The 20,486-nt window shown below is 53.1% G+C and overlaps 1 protein-coding gene across 4 annotated transcripts in view; it reads right to left on the bottom strand.

The window, feature by feature from the left end:
- CLCN4 (chloride voltage-gated channel 4) overlaps positions 1-20,486 on the bottom strand; it is a 55,153-nt gene that overhangs the window by 9,484 nt on the left and 25,183 nt on the right. For all 4 annotated transcript variants that reach the window (XM_036305463.1, XM_036305466.1, XM_036305465.1 and 1 more), the window contains 7 exons: positions 18,918-19,040; positions 14,758-14,964; positions 13,402-13,482; positions 11,567-12,112; positions 8,588-8,774; positions 6,382-6,780; positions 55-271 (listed from right to left, as the gene is read on the bottom strand). In XM_036305463.1, the coding sequence (XP_036161356.1) occupies positions 55-271; positions 6,382-6,780; positions 8,588-8,774; positions 11,567-12,112; positions 13,402-13,482; positions 14,758-14,964; positions 18,918-19,040 (1,760 nt within the window). The remainder of the gene's footprint in view (positions 1-54; positions 272-6,381; positions 6,781-8,587; positions 8,775-11,566; positions 12,113-13,401; positions 13,483-14,757; positions 14,965-18,917; positions 19,041-20,486) is intronic.

Here is a 20,486-nt window from a genome sequence, read left to right on the forward strand (position 1 = left end):
GCACACATCCCCTGGGCACCAGCCCCCCTCCCCCGCACCAGCCCGGCCACTCACCCGCTCCGCGTCACCAGGCACTGGCGGAGCCCCAGCTTCCGGAAGATGTCCACCACCGTCTCCATGGGGGTGTGGTCCGTGACCGTGAAAGGGCTGAGGTTCAGGACCCGGCGCAGCTTCAGGGGCTGCGGGCTGTTGGCCGGCAGCTCGGGGGGGTCCTCCGTGAAGTACATGATGGAGTTGCTCACGATGCCCTCCTGCCTCTGCCTGGCGTTCTCTGGAATGGGCAGCAGGAGCGGAAGTCACACCCAGTCCCTCGCTTAGCAACTCCCCCTACCCCCCCCCCCCGACCTGCAGGTACACATCTTCCCTCCTCCCGCCTCCTAGAATCCCACAGAGAAGGGGCTCCGAGGGCCACCTCCACATTCTTTTATTTTTTTAATAGATTTTTATTGATGTCAGAGAGAAAGGGAGAGGGAAAGAGAGAGAAACATCCATGATGAGAGAGAATCATGGATCGGCTGTCTCCTGCACACCCCCTCCTGGGGATTGAGAGCACAACCCAGGCCTGTGCCCTTGACTGGAATCGAACCCGGGACCCTTCAGTCCGCAGGCCTATGCTCTATCCACTGAGCCACACCAGCTAGGGCAGCAACTCCACATTCTTAATGGGGGGCTTCAGCCAAACATCTGTGAAATCGGCGCCTGCTGGGCAAGGGTCCCCCTGCTGTGACCCGCCTGTTCACTGCCAAGGTCTTGAAAGACAGGCCTGAGCAGGATGCTCCTTTGTGGAGATGCATGGCTTCCCCTGGACGCCAGGCACCCAGAAGGCCCTTCGCCCTCCACCCTCCATCCTCCGCCCTCCGCCCTCCGCCCTCCACCCTCCACCCTCGTCTTCCTAACACTTCTTCACCTCATCATGGGAGAAGTTGGACATAACAAAACACCACACCTGCCTGGCCGGTGTGGCTCAGTGGTTGAGCATCGACCTATGAACCAGGAGGTCACGGTTCGAGTCCCAGTCAGGGCACAGGCCCGGGTTGCAGGCTCCATCCCCAGTAGGGGGCGTGCAGGAGGCAACAGATCCATGATTCTCTCTCATCAATGATGTTCCTATCTCTCTCTCCCTCTCCCTTGCTCTCTGAAATCGATACAAGTATATTTTTGAAAAGGAAAAAGAAACCACACTTAGCTGCCCCATAGGTTTTTTACAGACGTACAGTTGGCCCAAACGGCACTGAGTCCTGAAAGGAGCAGGAATTTAATGGGACCAGCCCAGGCTCACAGCCCAGACATTTAGCTCAAATCCCAAATATGACCCTTGGGACCAGGAAATACCCTGCGAAAAGCCACATCGCCCACCCCCTTGGATCTCCTCTCTTAAAAATGGGCCACTCTGAGGGTATCGCAACGAAAGATAGTAAAACTCTTCTGGTAACAATTAGCCTATTTCTATCTATAGGCAAGGCCGTGTGACAGGGCTGGGGCAGGGGGACGGGAACTCATTAGAACACAGCTTCATGCCGCCGACAAACCCGGGCTATTTTAAGTCGCGTGTGAAACAAACCCATCGGTCTCAGCTATTTCTCCAAGGCCGCTTTCCTTCTGTCGGGATTTTCATCTTTCTTTTGGTTCATGGGTAGAGGTTAGGGAAAATGTACGGCGGACTTGCCTTCAAATGAATCCCAGTCTCCTCTGTAATACAGGGCTCCTTTCTCAAAGACTACAATTCACCTGTATCGTTCTGTGAGAAATAAAACTCCAACTGCCTGCTGAGGCCGTTGACTGCAGTACAGCGCGCTAAAGCAGCGGTTCTCAACCTGTGGGTCGCAACCCCTTTGGGGGTCGAATGACCCTTTCACAGGAGTTGCCTAAGACCATCGGAAAACACATATATAATTACATATTGTTTTTGTGATGAATCACTATGCTTTCATTATGTTTCATTTGTAACCATGAAATTGGGGGTCACCACAACATGAGGAGCTGTATGAAAGGGTCGTGGCCTTAGGAAGGTTGAGAACCACTGCTCTAATGGGGAGCAGGGAGCGCCCCAGTCAGGCTGGTTGAAAAGGCGTCTCTGTTTAAAAGAGGAACACGGGGTCCGCTGGGCAGATGCCTGCCCATTATTTGGCTCAGGTTCAATCTAGTTGCATCGAATGGGAGATGATTCCACCACAGATGCAGGTGACAATGAGGCACATGTTTTCAAATGGAGAGGCTATGCGACGCGCACTGCGCACTTCTCCCCTACGTCAAGGCGGTTCTGTCCTGAAGCTCTAAGGTCGAGGCGACAGTCAACACATACTTATTTGCTCACGTTCATACACCAGTTGATTTTCTAGAAGTCCACACACCAGGAATCCCATCTCTTTCAATAACCAATTTGAACATTGGGAATGGATCAAGCCACACACCTCAATCAAGAACTGATCACATGACCCGGCCGGTGTGGCTCAGTTGACCTATGAACCAAGAGGTCAAGGTTCCATTCCCGGTCAGGGCACATGCCTGGGTTGCAGGCTCGATCCCCAGTGTGGGGCATGCAGGAGGCAGCCGATCCATGATTCTCTCTCAACATTGATGTTTCTCTCTCTCTCTCCCTCTCCCTTCCTCTCTGAAATCAATAAAAAAAATTCTTATAGCTTCCATAAAAACAGAGGTAATTTACAAGAAGGTTAAGGTGTAAAATTGGGAGCAACTGTAGTGGTGATCAGTACAAGATGCTATAACAAAGTAAACACTATTTAGAAGAAAAAGCAGATGATTTTAGGATGCCATGGTTTACTAAGGCATGGAGAAGTCTCCAGCAGAAGCAGATGGCACTGCTGTTCTTCCAGGAGGAAACCTCTTTATCCCTAAACAGCCCGTCCAACAGATCCGACATTTATCTTCTTTTAAAAAATATGTTTTTATTGATTCCAGAGAGGAAGGGAGAGAGAGAGAGAGAGAGAGAGAGAGAGAGAGAGAGAGAGAGAGAGAGAGAAACATCAATGAGGGAGAATCATTGATCAACTGCCTCCTGCACGCCCCACACTAGGGATTGAGCCCACAACCCAGGCAAGTGCCCTGACCTGGAATCAACCGTGACCTTCTGGTTCATAGGTCGACGCTCAACCACTGAGCCACGCCGGCCAGGCTAACACTTATCTTCTTCTTAGGCCCTGGATGTCAGTCCCTTTCTGCAAGTAAGCATCTTCCACATCCTGGAGAATCATCATTAAATCATCCACCAGACAAAAAAAATCCAAGTTCCCTTAACTCTCGCCCATAACTGGAACTTTCCATCCCTTTCATCACCGCTGCGGCTTCACTGGGGCCTCTCTCAGCCGTCCTTGCTTAAGTGCAGAACCCAAGTCTGGAAGAGCCTAAAGCCCTGCCGGGCACAGAAAAGCCTCGCGTTTGCAAATGGCGCCAAGAGGCAAAGTCCCCTGAACCCCGAATCTGAGCGGGGGCCGCCTACGCCCCACGTGCTGTGTGTGGTGAAGGCCGCACCTCCCAGGCGGTGCAAGGACTCGCTCTCTAACCAAGAGGCAGCCGTGGCTTGCGGTCCAGAGAGAGACGGAAAATCACAACACACTTCCATGTCCCGGGAGCGGCTGCTACCATCTTTAACATGACCGCTATTCACCATGCTTTCCTCAGCCAAACTACCGCGGATCTATTTATAATCGTTGCTCCGCATTCCCCTGGGAGAGGACTCGGCATGCAGTCAGTGCCAGCTAAATGCTGGTGTCCTATTTCCATCGTCACGAGAGGGCACACTCATCCTGCAAATGCAGCTCTCGAGTGTCTCCACCGCAACCCAGGGAGCCTTCTGTTCCCAGGGCCAGGAAAACAGCTCTTCTGGTTGCTCGGAGCGAAGCCACCCCTCGCCTTTCCACACACCATGCAAACAGCAGCTTCTCCGCCGGGCCGGCTGGTTGAAAGCACAGAGGTGTTATTTCCACGGCGTGGTGCCCCTTCAGACATTCCAAACACAGCTTCCCGGGGCGCGGGCAGCGGGCTCCAGCGCTGGGGACAGCTGCTGCTTCCCACCTGATCATGGCACTGGGGGCAGCAGGGTTAGTAAACCATCTCCTGGCGGGTGTGCCCGAGCTGCACAGCAGGTGATGGATCCTGTGACATTTATCACTTCAGATTTTCATTTCAACCTTTGCTTAAAGGCTGCTGATCACCTTATTTTAAAACAAACCCAGCCCCACTTATACAGCGTGGTTGCTTGGTTTTTTTAATCCTCACCCAAGGATACTTTTTCCATTGATCTTTAGAGGAAGAGGGGAAGGGAGGAAGCGGGGAGAGAGATGGAGAGGGAGGGGGGAAGAGAGAGAGAGAGAGAGAGAGAGAGAGAGAGAGAGAGAGCGAGAGAGAGAGACATCAACTGGTTGTCTCCCACAAGCTCCCTGACCCAGGCCGGGGACCGAACCTGCATCTGAGGTACAGGTTGCACTCTCTAAACGTCTGCAGCCTCTTGCCTCCTAGAAGGACAAGGTATCGAACCAGCGACCCTTTGGTCTGCGGGCTGACACTCTAACCACTGAACCAAACCGGCCTGGGCTTAGACAGCTTTTCTAAACAACCCCATTTTCTCTAAGGCAATACTGATGTCTAAAGGCTAAGTGACAGGACCTACAACAGTGATGGCGAACCTATGACACGCGTGGCAGAGGTGACACGCGAACTCATTTTTTTGGTTGATTTTTCTTTGTTAAATGGCATTTAAACCTATAAAATAAATATCAAAAATATGTCTTTGTTTTACTGTGGGTGCAAAGATCAAAACATTTCTCTATGTGACACGGCACCAGAGTTAAGTTAGGGTTTTTCAAAATGCTGGCACGCCGAGCTCAAAAGGTTCGCCGTCACTGGCCTACAAGAAAGAGAAGTATCTCAGCACAAACGCGCTACCGTGTCCAAACTATAAAGTCAGCTGTTGCTTTGGGAGGTAATCCTGTTTGAGCAACAAACATTAGAGGATCGAGCTTATCCAAGGTTATTTTTATAAAGCCTTTGATGAAGATACTTTAAAGATATTTTCAAAGCTATTTAACACGTGAAGAGATCTGGGACTTCAAAGGGCGAGCTGAGAGATGGTTAACCCAGGGCAGGGCGAGGCAAAGGCTTGTCAGGTGAAGGCGCGCTGGCATCAGACCCAGGCGAGTCCCCCTGGCAAACTTCATAAATACTCTGGCAGCTGGGGTAGTTAGTAAAGTCATCCATGCCAACCTGAGCCCCATCATGGGCCCCGCCTGCGGTGAGGCGCTGGGAGGGTGTGCAGATCACGGGCAGGCATGTAGCGGAATGGCATGCGTGTCTGCTGGGCACCACCGATGCGCTCACTGCTCCCTGCCCCGCTGCATGGGGAGGTCCGCTGGGACTCCCCTACCCCCCTCCTCCCTCCCCAGGGAGCTCCCCCCAGGCTTAGCTCTTTGGAATCCTCCTCCTCCAGCCCCTTCAATGCAGCCTTGGCTAGGCTACTGGGCCCACAGGCTTGCTTTTCGGAGCCGCTTATCTTCGGGACACCTCACCTGGGCATCATCCCCTCCCCTCCCCCAACTCAACAGCCTGGCCCTCAGCCCAGCTGATTTCAGTTCGCACACGAGGAGGAAAAGCATCGCACAGAACTGATGTGACATCCTGTCACAGCGGGAAGCGGAAGGCTTGGGTGGAGCCGAGCGGCAAAGAACCCCCATCTCAGTAGTTCGCCTGCCTGAGTCTGTCTCCGAGAGCAGCTCAGCCTGGGCCGGCTCAGGCTCTCCCATCCCTTCCTTCTCGGCTTTGCGTTCTCTGGAAGGCTGCACCACATGCCTCCCGGCAGGGCTGGAGCCCAGGGAGCTGCTGGCAAAGGTGGTGCTCACCTTCCAGCCAAGAACGGCCTCCTAAGGCCCTGCCCCTCACAGTGCGAGGTGGGACCAGCCGCAGAACATTAACCAGGAGCTTGGGAGAAACGCAGCGCCTCGGACCGCACCCCAGACCAGCGGAATCCAAATCTGAACTTCAACCAGATCCCCGAGGGACACAAGTATACGTTCAAGTGTGGGATCCGCCCGGCCCGCATGGCTCAATGGTTGAGCATCAACCTATGAGCCAGGAGGTCACGGTTTGATTCCCGGTCAGCACACATGCCCGGGTTGTGGGCTTGATCCCCAGTGGGGGGCGTGCAGGAGGCAGCCGATCAATGATTCTCTCTCATCATGGATGTTTCTCTCTCTCTCTCCCTCTCCCTTCCTCTCTGACATCAATAAAAACATATATTTTTAAAAAGTGTGCGATCCCCGGGCTTAAAGCCTTCTGACTGTGTAGGCTCTCTCTACCCCTTGGAGAATGCGGGGGTTAGAAGGCTGCCATTCACCTTAGTCGCCCACCAGCTCCCCCTTCTCTACTCACTGATGGCGAGAATCAGTTCCCTCCTCTGGGCGAATCCAATGAGGCGCTCGGAGTCCCGGGACACCACCACGGGGAAGCCGTTGTAGTCGGTCTCTTTGATGAGCGTCTCCACGTCCTCCACGGTCATGCTGTCCTGGGTGAGCACGGACAGCGGCGGCTCCCCGCGCCGTGGCCGCATGACGTCGGTGGCCAGCGTGCGGTGCGTGAACTCATCCTTCACGTCCAGGAAAGGGTACCCGTTGAGGTGGATGTGGGCCTCATAGATGCCTTCCTTCCCAAAGGCGTCGGCCACCCACTTGCTGGTCACGGCTGCCGCCATCAAGGGGACAATGTACTCCAGACCCCCCGTTAATTCAAACATGATGACGACCAATGACACCGTCATCCTGGTCACGCCACCTGCGAGGCGAGAGAGGAGGGGGATTCCCAGCTCAAGCCAGACCCTCCGCAGGGCATGGGTTGTGGAAACTGACAAGCTGGCTGGAAACTCAAGTTTCTAAGGAGACAGTCGAAGAGCATCTGTTCTAAGGAGACAGTTCTACGCGCTGCCCGTGCTCAGACCTCTGTCACCTACATCAGGGAGCCGTGAGCCTCATCCGACTGGGGGCTCTTCTGCACTGAGGGACAACTCGGATGTCGATTCACCTAACAGTGGTTGGCAAACTGCGGCTCGCGAGCCACATGCGGCTCTTTGGCCCCTTGAGTGTGACTCTTCCACAAAATACCATGTGCGGGCACGCACGTACAGTGCGATTGAAACTTCGTGGCCCATGCGCAGAAGTCGGTATTTTGTGGAAGAGCCACACTCAAGGGGCCTAAGAGCCATATGTGGCTCGCGAGCCACAATTTGCCGACCACTGGTCTAGGACCACACGCCTTGCTTTCTGGTGAGTGGATCCTATGCGGGCTCTGGTTTCTCACTCAGCAAGTGGGGCTCCCTTCCAGAACCCCAAAAGCTGGAAAACTGCAGAGACTCTTGGGGGTTAGAGACAGGAGAGGACCGCCTTGTGTCCCTTGGCATTCAGCAGGAGAAACCATACCAACTTCTAATCTTCCAATGAACTTGAACTGAGGCTCCTTGATCTCAGCACTAGGAACACGTGGGACTGGTAATTCTTTGCTTGGGGCTGTCCTGCGCACTGTAGGATGTTTAGCAGCATCCACGGCCCCCACCCAGTAGGTGCTACTAGCACCGCCACCCCCAGGTATGACAGCCAAACATGTCTCCTCTCTTGTCCACTGTCCCTGAGAGGCACAATCGCCCCCAGTTGAAAACCACTATCCTAGATGGCACAGCTGCGAGATGGTAGAGACTCCATCAGCCTGGATCCCTGAATGACCAAGTGGAGAAAACCTTCCACTAACTACACACACACACACACACACACACACACACACACGTTGATTCTCATTATTCACAGTAGTTATGATCTACAAACGCTGAATTAGCAAATTCTTAATCACTGCCCTAGGGGAGACCTAGATTAGGCTTCTGTGAGCCTGTGGTCACAACATTTTTGTCAAAATCCATTTGTGTGTGTTTCTGGCCAAAGACACCTTATTGAATAGATGCAGTTGACTCAGTCACGTTGAACTCAGCCTGAAGGGAGCTTCTGAACGTGTGTTTTCTCCCTGAGGCACATCTCAGGCTCCTCGCATGAGGAGCGCCAGGCAGCACCTCAGCGCTACACCCTTTTAAACCACAAAATCATTAACAAAAAGCACAAAAAATGCAAATCCCATGGCACTCGATAGACCACAAGAAGGACATCTGTGTCCTGTGTGAGAGCTGAACCAAGAAGGCAGACCTTCACCTTGGTCAGTTCAGCGGGGAACATACACGTGTCAGATCACTCCAGTGTTCCACCTATGAGTGTCCGAGAGGGACTGCAAAAGCCCTACGGGTACTGATTTGGGGGTGACAAACACATTTTAGCAAGTACACAAATGCCCAATTATGGAATCCACGAATTATGAGGATCGACCGCCGTCACGGACCAGATCTAAGCCTCGGTGTGTTAAGCCCGTGGGATTTAGGGGGTTACTTGTCACAGCAGCACACCCTCTCCGATCCTGAAAGCGCAAGTGCTCATGGCTTCCTCTGGCCAGTCCTCTAACCCAGATCGGCCCTTGTGCTCAGTCTGTCTTCCCTTCCTTGCACCTCCCACCCCGCCTCACCCCGCCTCACCCCCCCCTCTGGCTGTACCTAGGCAGGCCGCTGCTCCCACCATGGCGTAGAGTCCCGGGGTGACGCAGTCCGCGCCCGGCCTGCACCAGTTCCTGAAGATGATCCAGTCGTGGTGATGGTACGCCAGCTGCTCCACGCCGATGCCCACCATCCTGCCCGCCATGGCCCCCACGGCCATGCTGGGGATGAAGAGGCCGGACGGGATCTCCAGGGAGCACACACAGAAAGAAGCATGAGGGGAGGAGTCCGAACCCCCAAAGCCCCGCCTCCCACCCCAGTACACACTGACCCCTCGACAAGCTCGCATTTTGCTTCAGTCTTCAAAGCAGCTGCAACCTTGCCCTGACCGGTGTGGCTCAGTGCATAGAGTGTCAGCCTGCGGACCGAAGGGTCCCGGGTTCGAGTCCGGTCAAGGGCACATACTTTGGTTGCAGGCTCCTCCCTGGCCCAAGCCCTGACCAGGGTTCGTGCAGGAGGCAACCAATCCATGTGTTTCTCTCACATCGATGTTTCTCTCTGTCTCTCCCCTTCTCTTCCACTCTCCCTAAGACTCAATGGAAAAATACCCTCGGGCGAGGAGTAACATAAATAAATAAATTTTAAAAGGAGGTGCAACCTTCAAAGTAGGTCAGGGAAAAGGTGGGACAAGTGGCTGCACCCGCCTGCTCCCCCGTGGCTACTGTGACTTGGAGAGAATGTCGTTTTACACTTTCCTGTCCCGGCCTTCAGCAGCCGGGCGGGGGGGCGGGCGTGCCTGGGTGGGTTACAGAATGAGCAGCCCCACTGCAAACAGCATTCAAAGCGACAGCTGTCCCTGGAGACACGCACCACCTCCTTGCTCCCCTCGCCTGTCCTTCAGATTAGCTTTTCAAATGAAATGTCAAGCCGCAGCGGGACAATGGAAAAGGAGGGCCTGCGAGGGCTCGCGGGGAGAAGGAAGCCGAGGGCAGCTGCGCAGCAGCCCGCATCTTCCAAAGGCTTTCCGCAGCCCGCAGCCCTCATGGCGGGCAGCACCCTCCTCCCGACAACGTCCATTTTCCGAAAAGCATTCAGAACAGGCTCAACCCAGGTGAGAGCGGCACAGACAGAGACTACACATGATCTCACTCATTTATGGATCATAAAGACCATTATAAACTGATGAACACAAATAGACACAGAGGCAGAGAAGCATCGAACAGACTGTCAAACTGAAGCGGGAAGGCCGGGGAGGATTGGGGGGGGGGTAAGAGACCAACCGAAGGACTTGTATGCATGCATATAAGCATAACCAATGGACACAGACACTGGGGGGTAGGGGAGGCCGGGGGAAGGTCAAGGCGGGGAAAAAAGGAGACAAATGTAATACTCTTTGTAATACTTCAAGCAATAAAACAAAATTTAAAAAAAGAGAGAGAGGCTACGGGACTGAAAGGCCTCGGTAACAGCGTGCCTCCTGCTTCGGTGTGAAACACATTTCATCTCTCTAGTGCAGTGATGGCGAACCTATGACATGCGTGTCAGAGGTGACACGCGAACTCATTTTTTTGGTTGATTTTTCTTGGTTAAATGGCATTTAAATATGTAAAATAAATATCAAAAATATAAGTCTTTGTTTTACTATGGTTGCAAAGATCAAAAAATGTCTATATGTGACACGGCACCAGAGTTAAGTTAGGGTTTTTCAAAATGCTGGCACGCCGAGCTCAGAAGGTTCGCCATCACTGGCCTAGTGAGCAGGTAGCACGCCGGGCTCTCCGCAGTGGAGACTGCACGTGACTGCGATCCTGAGCGGGAGCCGCATCTATGCCGACCCGAACTGTCATCAGTCTCAGGAAGGAAGTGGCTCTCTAAGCAGAGTCCAGGTTAAGTCGGATCCTTGAGTGTGACTGCGCAAGTGTGGGACATTCCTGAGGAAATGGTTCCTTTCTGAGCTGCCCCTCCTCCCACTGCCACTGACTGCCCTGGAGCTTCAAAGCCGCCTGTCCCAGCAGGCACCAGGGGGTGGCCAGGGCCTTCCGCAGACACGAGCTCAGTCCCTTTGCTGGGAGCAGGTAGAGCAGACCATCAGCTGTTTAATGGAGTCCACCCCTCCTTGTTCTCAGGGCAAAAATTCAGGTTTGTGCCTGACCATTACACACTCAAGTATAAACTCCCTACCTGGTTTCTTCGACTTAAAAAAATCATAAAAATCACACACAGACCTGGTAGGCGTGGCTCAGTGGCTGAGCATTGAGCTATGAACCCAGGAGGTCACGGTTCGACTCCAGGTCAGGGCACATGCCCGGGTTGTGGGCTCCATCCCCAGTGTGGGGCGTGCAGGAGGCAGCTGATCCATGATTCTCTCCCCTCATTGATGTTTCTATCGCTCTCTCCCTCTCCCTTCTTCTCTGAAATCAATAAAAATATATTTTTTTAAAATCGCACACAGAAGTAATCGTAATGGAAACCAATGGGTGTTCGGGAGGACTCTCAACGTTCTGCTTGCGGTCGTGGGTGCTGGTTACACAAGTGTGTGTTTCAGGAAAGTTCGCCGAGCTTTGTATGTCTCTGGATGAACGACATACTCTGAGCCATGGCTTCTTCACTTGTGAAGTGAGATTAAAAGCTATTTGAGCCCTGACCGGTTTGGCTCAGTGGACAGAGCGTCGGCCTGTGGACTGAAAGGTCCCAGGTTCGATTCCGGTCAAGGGCATGTACCTTGGTTGCAGGCACATCCCCAGTAGGGGGTGTGCAGGAGGCGGCTGATCAATGTTTCTAACTTTCTATCCCTCTCCCTTCCTCTCTATAAAAAATCAATACAATATATTTTTTTAAATAAATAAATAACAGCTATTTGAGAGGCTGGCTGTTTCTCAAAAGCATCGTTTCTTGTTGATTCAAAGAAGGTCCAGGGCCCAGCACAAGACAACATTCAATACAGGTCCACCCCTCCCTCCCAGGCCGATTCCATGGCGGCCAGCTGGCGCCTGCCCAGAAGGCCACGGGGGGCCCCCATCCTCCTCCCCCTTCACTCACCTTCATGCCGAAGGTAAAGATGGTGATGACGATCTTGAAGACCAGCGCCAGGGCCAGCTGCCAGATGGCCGTGTACACCCCACGCCCAGCCGGCCGGTCGGGAATGTCATCCACGGGCCGGGTCATGTTGGGGTCGTTGATGTAGTCGCAGAGCTGGGAGGACTCGAGGGCCCCGCAGTCATTGAACAGCTCGGAAATGAGCTCGCTCGTGCTCTGGCGCGTGTAGGGGTTGGGGTAGGCGACGATGGCGGTGATGGCGGTCACCACAATGACCTCCAGCACCGGGTACTTCCCCAGCCGGGTGGTTTTGCGCCTCCGGCACCAGGCGATGTTGCAGCGGATGAAGAGGGTGCCCCACAAGCCCCCGAAGACGCCCAGCAGGATGAAGGGGAAGAGCTCGGCCATGTACCAGGGCGTGTGATATTCCACGTAAAAGAGAACGAGGCGGCTGTTCCCAAAGGGGTTGATAGAGCGCAGCGTGAAGGCCGCCACCAGGGCCGCGAAGAAGGACCGCCACAAGGTCTTCAGGGGGAAGTAGTAGCTGACCTGGGGGACAAGGAGCACATGAGTGACCCGGGTTTCGCTATGACCCAAATGCACCAACAAAGACATGTCAAGGCCTCGAACTGTGTCTGACAGTAGAATGGAGACTAGTCAAGGTGTTTTTCAGCTATTTTTTAAGAGAAATGAGAACATTTCATCATAATTCTGTTTATGGCATGGAGGACCCCCCCCCCCAAAAAAAAAGCAAAGAAATCTCTGAATTAGATTCTACAGACAACAGAGTAGATCAAGGGTTGGAAAACCTGGCCCAGCAAATGTATCTGAATGGCACAGGAGTTAAGAATAAATTTTTGATTTGTAAATGGTTAGGAATGCCCTAGCTGGTTTGGCTTCAGGCCTACGGACTGAAGGGTCCCGGGTGTGATTCCGGTCAAGAGCACATACATGCCCGGGTTGTGGGATCGATCCCCAGTAGGGGGCATGCAGGAGACAGCCAACAAATGATTCTCTCTCATCATTGATGTTTCTATCTCTCTCTCCCTTTCCCTTTCGCTCTGAAATCAATAAAAAAAATTTTTTTTTAATAAGTAAATGGTTAGGGCCCTGGCCGGTGTGGCTCAGTGGATAGAGCGTCGGCCTGCAGACTGAAAGGTCCCAGGTTCGATTCCGGTCAAGGGCATGTACCTTGGTTGTGGGCACATCCCCAGTGGGGAGTGTGCAGGAGGCAGCTGATCGATGTTTCTCTCTCATCGATGTTTCTAGCTCTCTTTCCCTCTCCCTTCCTCTCTGTAAAAAAATCAATAAAATACATATTTTTTTAAAAAGTAAATGGTTAGGAAGGACTATTTTGTGACATGTGAAATATTCAAAAGAACTCTATTTTTGTGACACGAGAAAATTATATAAAACTCCAGCTTTAGCTCCTAAGGAGAGTGGTGTCGGGATGCAGCCACGCGCGATCACGGGCGCATTGTCTGTGGCAGCTTCCCTGCGCCGTGCAGGGCTGAGTGGCTGGGACCCAGCCCGGGAGACCCGCAAAGCCTCAAACAGTGACTCTCTGGCCCTTTACAGACGTTTGCCGGCCCCTGGAACAGACCTAGCCGCGTTGCCAAAAACAAAAATGCTTCATTAATTTGGTTATGAGGAAGGGGGACACTGCAAATCTTCCAGAACATTTATATCGGCATTTTCCAAACGTACTGAGCAGCCCCCATCGCGGCTCCTTAATGAGCGGCAGGAATCGTGTCAGCGGTCCTCCGAGGGCTTCAGGCAGCCTCTGCTGAGCTCACCACTGACGCAGCCCGCAGCCCGCAGCCCGCAGCCCGGCTCACCTCCTCCAGGCTGAAAAGCACACCGCCAATCGGAGCACCAAACGCAACGGAGACCCCGGCAGCAGCCGCGGCGGAAAGTACCTGCAAGGCAAAGCGTTCCGTGTAGCCCGAGGCCTTTCAGGAAAACAAGCGTTTGCAGGGGATGCCGGTGTGGCTCAGTGGTTAAGCATCGACCTGTGAACCAGGAGGTCACGGTTCGATTCCCAGTCAGGGCACAGGCCCGGGTTGTGGGCTCCATCCCCAGTGTGGGGCCTGCAGGAGGAAGCTGATCCGTGATTCTCTCTCATCATTGATGTTTCTCTCTCTCCTTCTCCCTTCCTCTCTGACATCAATAAAAACAGAAGAAGAAGAAGGAGGGGGGTATGAGGGGGAGGAGGAGGAGGAGGAGGAGAGGAGAAGGAGGAGGGGAAGGAGGAGGAGGGGGAGGAGGAGGACGAGGGGGGAGGAGGAGGAGGAGGAGAAAGAGGAGAAGGAAGAGAAGGAGGAGGAACAGAAGTAGGAGGAGGAGGAGGAGGAGGAGGAGGAGCAGGAGGAGGAGGGGAAGGAGGAGGAGGGGGAGGAGGAGGACGAGGGGGGAGGAGGAAGAGGGGAGGAAGAGGAGAAGGAAGAGGAGGAGGAGGAGGAGGAGGAGAAGGAGTAGGGGGAGGAGGAGGAGGGGGAGGAGGAGGAGGAGGAGGAGGAGAGGAGGAGGAGGAGGGGAAGGAGGAGGAGTAGGGGGAGGAGGAGGAGGGGGGAGGATTAGGGGGGAGGAGGGGGAGGAGAGGGAGGAGGAGGAGGAGGGGAGGAGGAGGGGAGGAGGAGGGGGAGGAGGAGGGGAGGAGGAGGGGGGAGGAGGAGGGAGGAGGAAAGAAGAGGAGGAGGAGGGGGAGGAGGAGGGGGAGGAGGAGGGGAAGGAGGAGGAGGACGAGGGGGAGGAGGAGGAGGAGGAGGAGGAGGAGGAGGAGGAGGAGGGAAGGAGGAGGAGGGGGAGGAGGAGGACGAGGGGGGAGGAGGAGGAGGGGAGGAAGAGGAGAAGGAAGAGGAGGAGGAGGAGGAGGAGGAGGAGGAGGAGAAGGAGTAGGGGGAGGAGGAGGAGGGGGAGGAGGATTAGGGGGGAGGAGGAGGAGGAGAGGGAGGAGGAGGAGGAGGGGGAGGAGGAGGGGGAGGAGGAGGGGGAGGAGGAGGGGAGGAGGAGGAGGAGGGAAAGAAGAGGAGGAGGAGGGGAGGAGGAGGAGGGGGAGGAGGAGGGGGAGGAGGAGGGGGAGGAGGAGGGGGAGGAGGAGGGGGAGGAGGAGGGGGAGGAGGAGGGGGAAACAAGCACGTGCAGGGGAGACCAGAGGGGGCCCCGTCTGGCAGATGGGAGCTGAGCCCGCTCACCTCGCGCCTCTTGCCCTCGTTCTTGCTGTACTTGGAGAAGAGGCTGCTGAAGAAGTTGCCGCAGCAACAAGCCACGTGCACCAGTGGCCCTTCCTTGCCGAGGCTCAGGCCCGAGGACACCACCAGCACCAGGGTCACGGTCTTGGTCAGCAGGGTCCACTTGCCCAAGTAGCCCCTGATGATGAAGCCGCTCAGGATGGTCTTTATCTGCAACAGAGGGCGGAGCGCGGGGGGCGCGAGAGGGTTGCTCGGGCCTGGCCCCTACATCGCATGGCAGAGGCTGCTTTCGGGCTGACTCAGCTATAATTTCACATTAACAGCATTTATATTAACATGTGATTTTAATGAGAAGAGATAAGCCAAAGAGCCTATATACTTATAGACACAGCCCATGGACACAGGCAATAGGGTAGTGAAGGCCTGGAGGAGGGGGAAGAGGGGGGAACTGGGAGATATGTGTAATACTATTAACAGTAAAAAATACATTACAGCTGGGACCGGTGTGGCTCAGTGGATAGAGCGTCGTCCTGCGGACTGAAAGGTCCCAGGTTCGATTCCGGTCAAGGGCATGTACCTGGGTTGCGGGCACATCCCCAGTGGGGGGTGTGCAGGAGGCAGCTGATCGATGTTTCTCTCTCATCGATGTTTCTAGCTCTCTATCTCTCTCCCTTCCTCTCTGTAAAAAATCAATAAAATATATTTAAAAAAAGAAATACATTATAAAAAGAAAAAGAAATAAATAGTTGAAAAAATTAAAAAACATAATCTTATATTCATGGAAATGTGAAGCAGTGCAATTCATAGTAAATTTTAAGGTCATAATGAGGGCCAAGTAAGTAATTATCAGGGTTTCGTTTTATTTGTGGCACTTTATCCTGTTCACATTAGCCTCTGTTGTGTTGAAAAGAGACATGTAGCTATTGATTTTAACTGTTAATTGTTCACTATTGAAAGACCTTGCCCTAGCTGGTTTGGCTCAGTGGATAGAGCAGGGGTGGGCAAACTTTTTGACTCGAGGGCCACAGTGGGTTCTTAAACTGGACCGGAGGGCCGGAACAAAAGCATGGATGGAGTGTTTGTGTGAACTAATATAAATTCAAAGTAAACATCATTACATAAAAGGGCACGGTCTTTTTTTTCAATAGTTTTATTCATTTCAAACTGGCCGGATCCGGCCCGCGGGCCATAGTTTGCCCACGGCTGGGATAGAGTGTCGGCCTATGGACCACAGTGTCCTGGGTTCCATTCCGGTCAAGGGCATGTACCTTGGTTGCGGGATCCTCCCCGGCCTGGGCCCTGGTCAGGGCCCGTGCAGGAGGCAACCAGTCAATGTGTTTCTCTCACATCCATGTTTCTCTCTGTCTCTCCTTCTCTCTTCCACTCTCCCTAAAATCAATGGAAAAATATCCTCAGGCGAGGATTAACAAATAATAATAATAAAATGCAGCCCCAGTAGAGAACCAGTCACTGCTCCATTCCTGACAAGTGTAGTACAGGTATTCCTGATTTCCCAATAGTTAAGGGATCGTCTTAAAACCCTTTTGGCATCATGTCACCTTTCCCAATTTGGGGAGGGTGATGAAGTGAGCCAATCCTTGACACTTTAAAGGGGTGTGAATGGGCCATTTTCATCTCAGCATTACTGATGGAGAAAGAGCAAGAGCAAGTGTGCGGGCACGCGGGCGTGAGGAACTCAGGCACCCCTTCCCAGGGAACGCGAGGACGGTCTTTTAGCTGCACAAACAGGTAGCATTTCTTGCACTACCCTCTAACTAATGCCAGACTAACTAGTGGTGGTTAAACCGGCCTTTAACTAGTCGTACTTGGCCTACTTGAGCCTGCGCCCTGGGCATCTCAGATCCGTTTATTTGAGGGATGTTTTATTATGCCTGCCACAATCCTGCACTTTTGTGTTGCCTTGAATAAAATTATCTCTAATTCTTTGTCAGTTACATAATGTGGACTTGGACCCGAGGGTAGAGTTTAAGAGCATCATGCCATTTAGAAAATTACAAACATCTCAATTACCTGAGCCTCCGCCAGCCGTGACACGTGGTGAATTGAACAATGTAATAGGTATTTTGTAATTCTCTAAAATGATTTTATAAAATTGTCATGATCAAAATAGGGACTAAAGAAAGTGAACCCGTTCCCAGTATATGCTACAATCCAATCACTTGCTTTCATCTGAATGAACAGAGACCGAATCAAGCAGCACTTTCATGAGATGAACTGGGGCGGATTTGTGACTCAGTGGGGTGAAGTTTAAACCCTTTCTAGGAAAGAGATCCGTGAAAGAGAGTGTTCAGGTTTTATAATGAAACACCAACTTGGGGACATGTCTTACATAGTCAATAGCGTTCTGATAATGAAGCAAACAGAATGGAAAGAGCCCTCCCTCCCCCCGCCCAGTTCTCTCTAAATCCCCAAGTCCAAGAGCAAATGTTCACATGTGCTCTGGAGAGCTTAGACAAGCGCATTTCTTACACAGAAAAGTATTCTCTAAATTTGCATTTAAAAAGGTTTCCAGCTGGGCCGGCGTGGCTCAGTGGTTGAGCGTCAACCTATGAACCAGGAGGTCGCTGGTTTGATTCCTGGTCAAGGGCACATGCCCAGGCTCCCGCCCCAGTAGGGGGTGTGCAGGAGGCAGCCGATCAATGATTCTCTCATCATCGATGTTTCTATCCCCTCTCCCTTTCTCTCTGAAATCAATAAAAATATATTTGATTTAAAAGTCAGCGTGGCCCTAGCTGGTGTGGCTCAGTGGATAGAGCGTTGGTCTGTGGACTGAAGGGTCCGAAGTTCTATTCCAGTCAAGGACACATGCCCTGGTTGCGGGCTCCATCCCCAATAGGGGGTGTGCAGGAGGCAGCCGATCCTTGGTTCTCTCTCATCATGGATGTTTCTCTCTCTCTCCCTCTCCCTTCCGCTCTGAAATCAATATATATATATATTTTTTAAGTCAGCATGACACAGTCAGGGTATTTTTTTGTCGTTCCTGGAACAAGGCATGTCAAGCTTTCCTCTCGACCACCTTTTACTGACTCTGGCCCTTTGCATGAACCGCCTGGGCCCGAGCAGTGTTGGCGGCACCAGAGAAGGGTGTGGGCGCAGGGAGCAGGGAGCAGGGCCCAGCGTGCGTGCCCGGTCTGTCGCCATAATCGCTCACATCTTGAAACTCGCCATCTCCACTGCCTCGGGGCACGGGCAGCCCCAACCCGAAAGAGAACTGCACTGCTCTGCTTGGATTCCTGGCTAAAGTGTTCACTCTCCGGGCTTTCCGGGAATTAGCTCCATTATTGTTATTCCGCCCAGTAGGCCCTGCTGGTTTGGAGTCTAGTCTCAGGCGTCCCTCTGGTGTCTGCATGCAAGTGCTGCAAACGCTAGAACTCTGACTCCCAGGGCGCGCTCACAGCGCAGGCCCTTCTGTGGAACTGTTTTGTGAAAATTGCAATGACCTTGTCACCACAAGAGCAAATGGTGGCAAGGGAGTTTACTCAGCAGCAAACCTTCTGGGCAACAAGCCTCCACTACCGTCCACTTCCACGTCACGTCCCCCTGCAGGGCCACACGCACATGTGCGGCTGATGCAGCTGCCCCCGTGGGCTTTGAGGGTTATGCGTGCTTTGCAAACACAAGACTTCAAGCATCTGAGAAGCAATGGCGCATGAATCCTGAGTACAGAGCATAAACCCTGAGTTCAGCTGCCAGCTTGCTGGCTGAGTGACCTAGGACCGTGGTCGGCAAAGCGCGGCTTGCGAGCCACATGCGGCTCTTTGGCCCCTTGAGTGTGGCTCTTCCACAAAATACCACGTGCAGGCGCGCACGTACAGTGCGATTGAAACTTCGTGGCCCATGTGCAGGAGCCAGTATTTTGTGGAAGAGCCACACTCAAGGGGCCAAAGAGCCGCATGTGGCTCGCGAGCCACAGTTTGCCGAGCCGCAGTTTGCCGACCACTGGCCTAGGACAAGTTACTGAGCCTCTCTGTGCTTCAGTTCCTCATGTGTTAAATGAAGAGTAACAGTACCCACCTCACAGGACGGTTGTGGGGACTAATGAGTTAATACATGTCAAATGCTTGGAGCCGTGCTTGGCCAAGTGCTCCGGAAGTGTGTGCTGTTCTCTTGATCGGCACAGAGGAAATCCGGCCCCTACTCACCTCGGGGATACCTGAGCCACAGGCGTAGGGCGCAAACACGCGCACCAGGGAGACGGCCAAGAACGCAAAGAGCAAGGCCCACAGGACGTACAGCAGGTAGTTCAGGATGTAGGCGCTGGCACCCTGAACAAGACACAAAACAGGAAGGAACCGGTGAGCCAGGCAGACCCGAGGGTCCCACCCTCCGCTGTGACAGCAGCAGCGGGTGCTGTGTCAGCGAAAAGGCAGCACTGCTTGGATCGGCTGCTGCTACTGCTACTCCACCCACAGACACTGCCGGCTGCTCCACGAGCACTTTCCACAGACCTGCGACCGGTGAAAGCTCAGTGACCATGGAAACTGGGAATGAGCCCGGCCAGTGTGGCTCAGTGGTTGAGCATCGTCCCATGCACCAAAAGGTCACTGGTTTGATTCCCGATCAGGGCACATGCCCAGTTGGGGGCTCGATCCCTAGTGTGGGGTGTGCAGAAGGCAACCAATCAATGATTCTCTCTCATCATTGATGTTTCTATCTCTCTCTCTCCCTCTCCCTTCCTCTTTGAAATCAATAAAAATATATTTTAAAAAACAAAATAAAACACATGTATCTAAGGGGACCTTTGACTTAAGAGGGGTTTTTGTGTGGGGTTTTTTTTAATGTATTTTATTGATTTCAGAGAGGAAGGGAGAGGGAGAGAGAGAGAAACATCAATGATGAGACAGGATCATGGATTGGCTGCCTCCTGCACGCCCCCTACTAGGGATTGAGCCCGCAACCCGGGCCTGTGCCCTGGACCAGAATCGATCCTGGGACCCTTCAGTCCACAGGCCAATGCTCTATCCACTGAGCCAAGCCAGCCAGGGCCCAAACTAAGATTTTTACCCAGATCTGAACCTCTAGGGCCATGAGGGCAGGCGCCCAGTCTGTGTGCACCACCCCACCCGCTGCCTGGATGCTCCCAGCACAGAATACACAGAAACCTCCTCCGTGACGCGATCTTAAAACGCATTGGAAGATGACAACTTGCACCACAGTGGGATGCCCCTCATGCCTGCTAGGACGGCTAGAATCGAAAACAGGTCATAACAAGTGCTGGTGAGGATGCGGACAAACCCGACCCCTCCATCGCTGCTGCCGGGGCTGTGACATGGTGCGATCTCTCTGGGAAACAGTCTGGCAGCTCCTCAAATGGCTAAACACAGACTTGCCATATGACCCAGCGATCTCTTAGGTATGTACCCAAGAGGAGTGGAAACTTATCCACACAAAAACGTGTACACAAATGTCCAAAACAAACTCATCCACAATAGAGCGAGAGTGGAAGCAAGTCCCGTTCACCAGCGGATGAGGGCTAAATAAACAGTGGTCTGCCCATACGCCGGAATGTTACTAAGCCATAAAAAGGCTGGAGTACCAAGGCCACTTGTGTGGTTTTATAGAGATAACATCTTGTCCCTTCATTAGGAGGTATCAAAATCAGTGTTATTTCTTCAGCAAACTACTCTCGGTAAGTAAAACAAAGCCCAGCACAAGATTTCTAAACATATACACATGTTGCCTGGCGGGTGTGTGTCAATTGATTGAATGCT

Source organism: Myotis myotis, unplaced genomic scaffold (genome assembly GCF_014108235.1).
Source record: "Myotis myotis isolate mMyoMyo1 unplaced genomic scaffold, mMyoMyo1.p scaffold_m19_p_4, whole genome shotgun sequence".
In the NCBI taxonomy this organism is placed as follows: Eukaryota; Metazoa; Chordata; class Mammalia; order Chiroptera; family Vespertilionidae; genus Myotis; species Myotis myotis.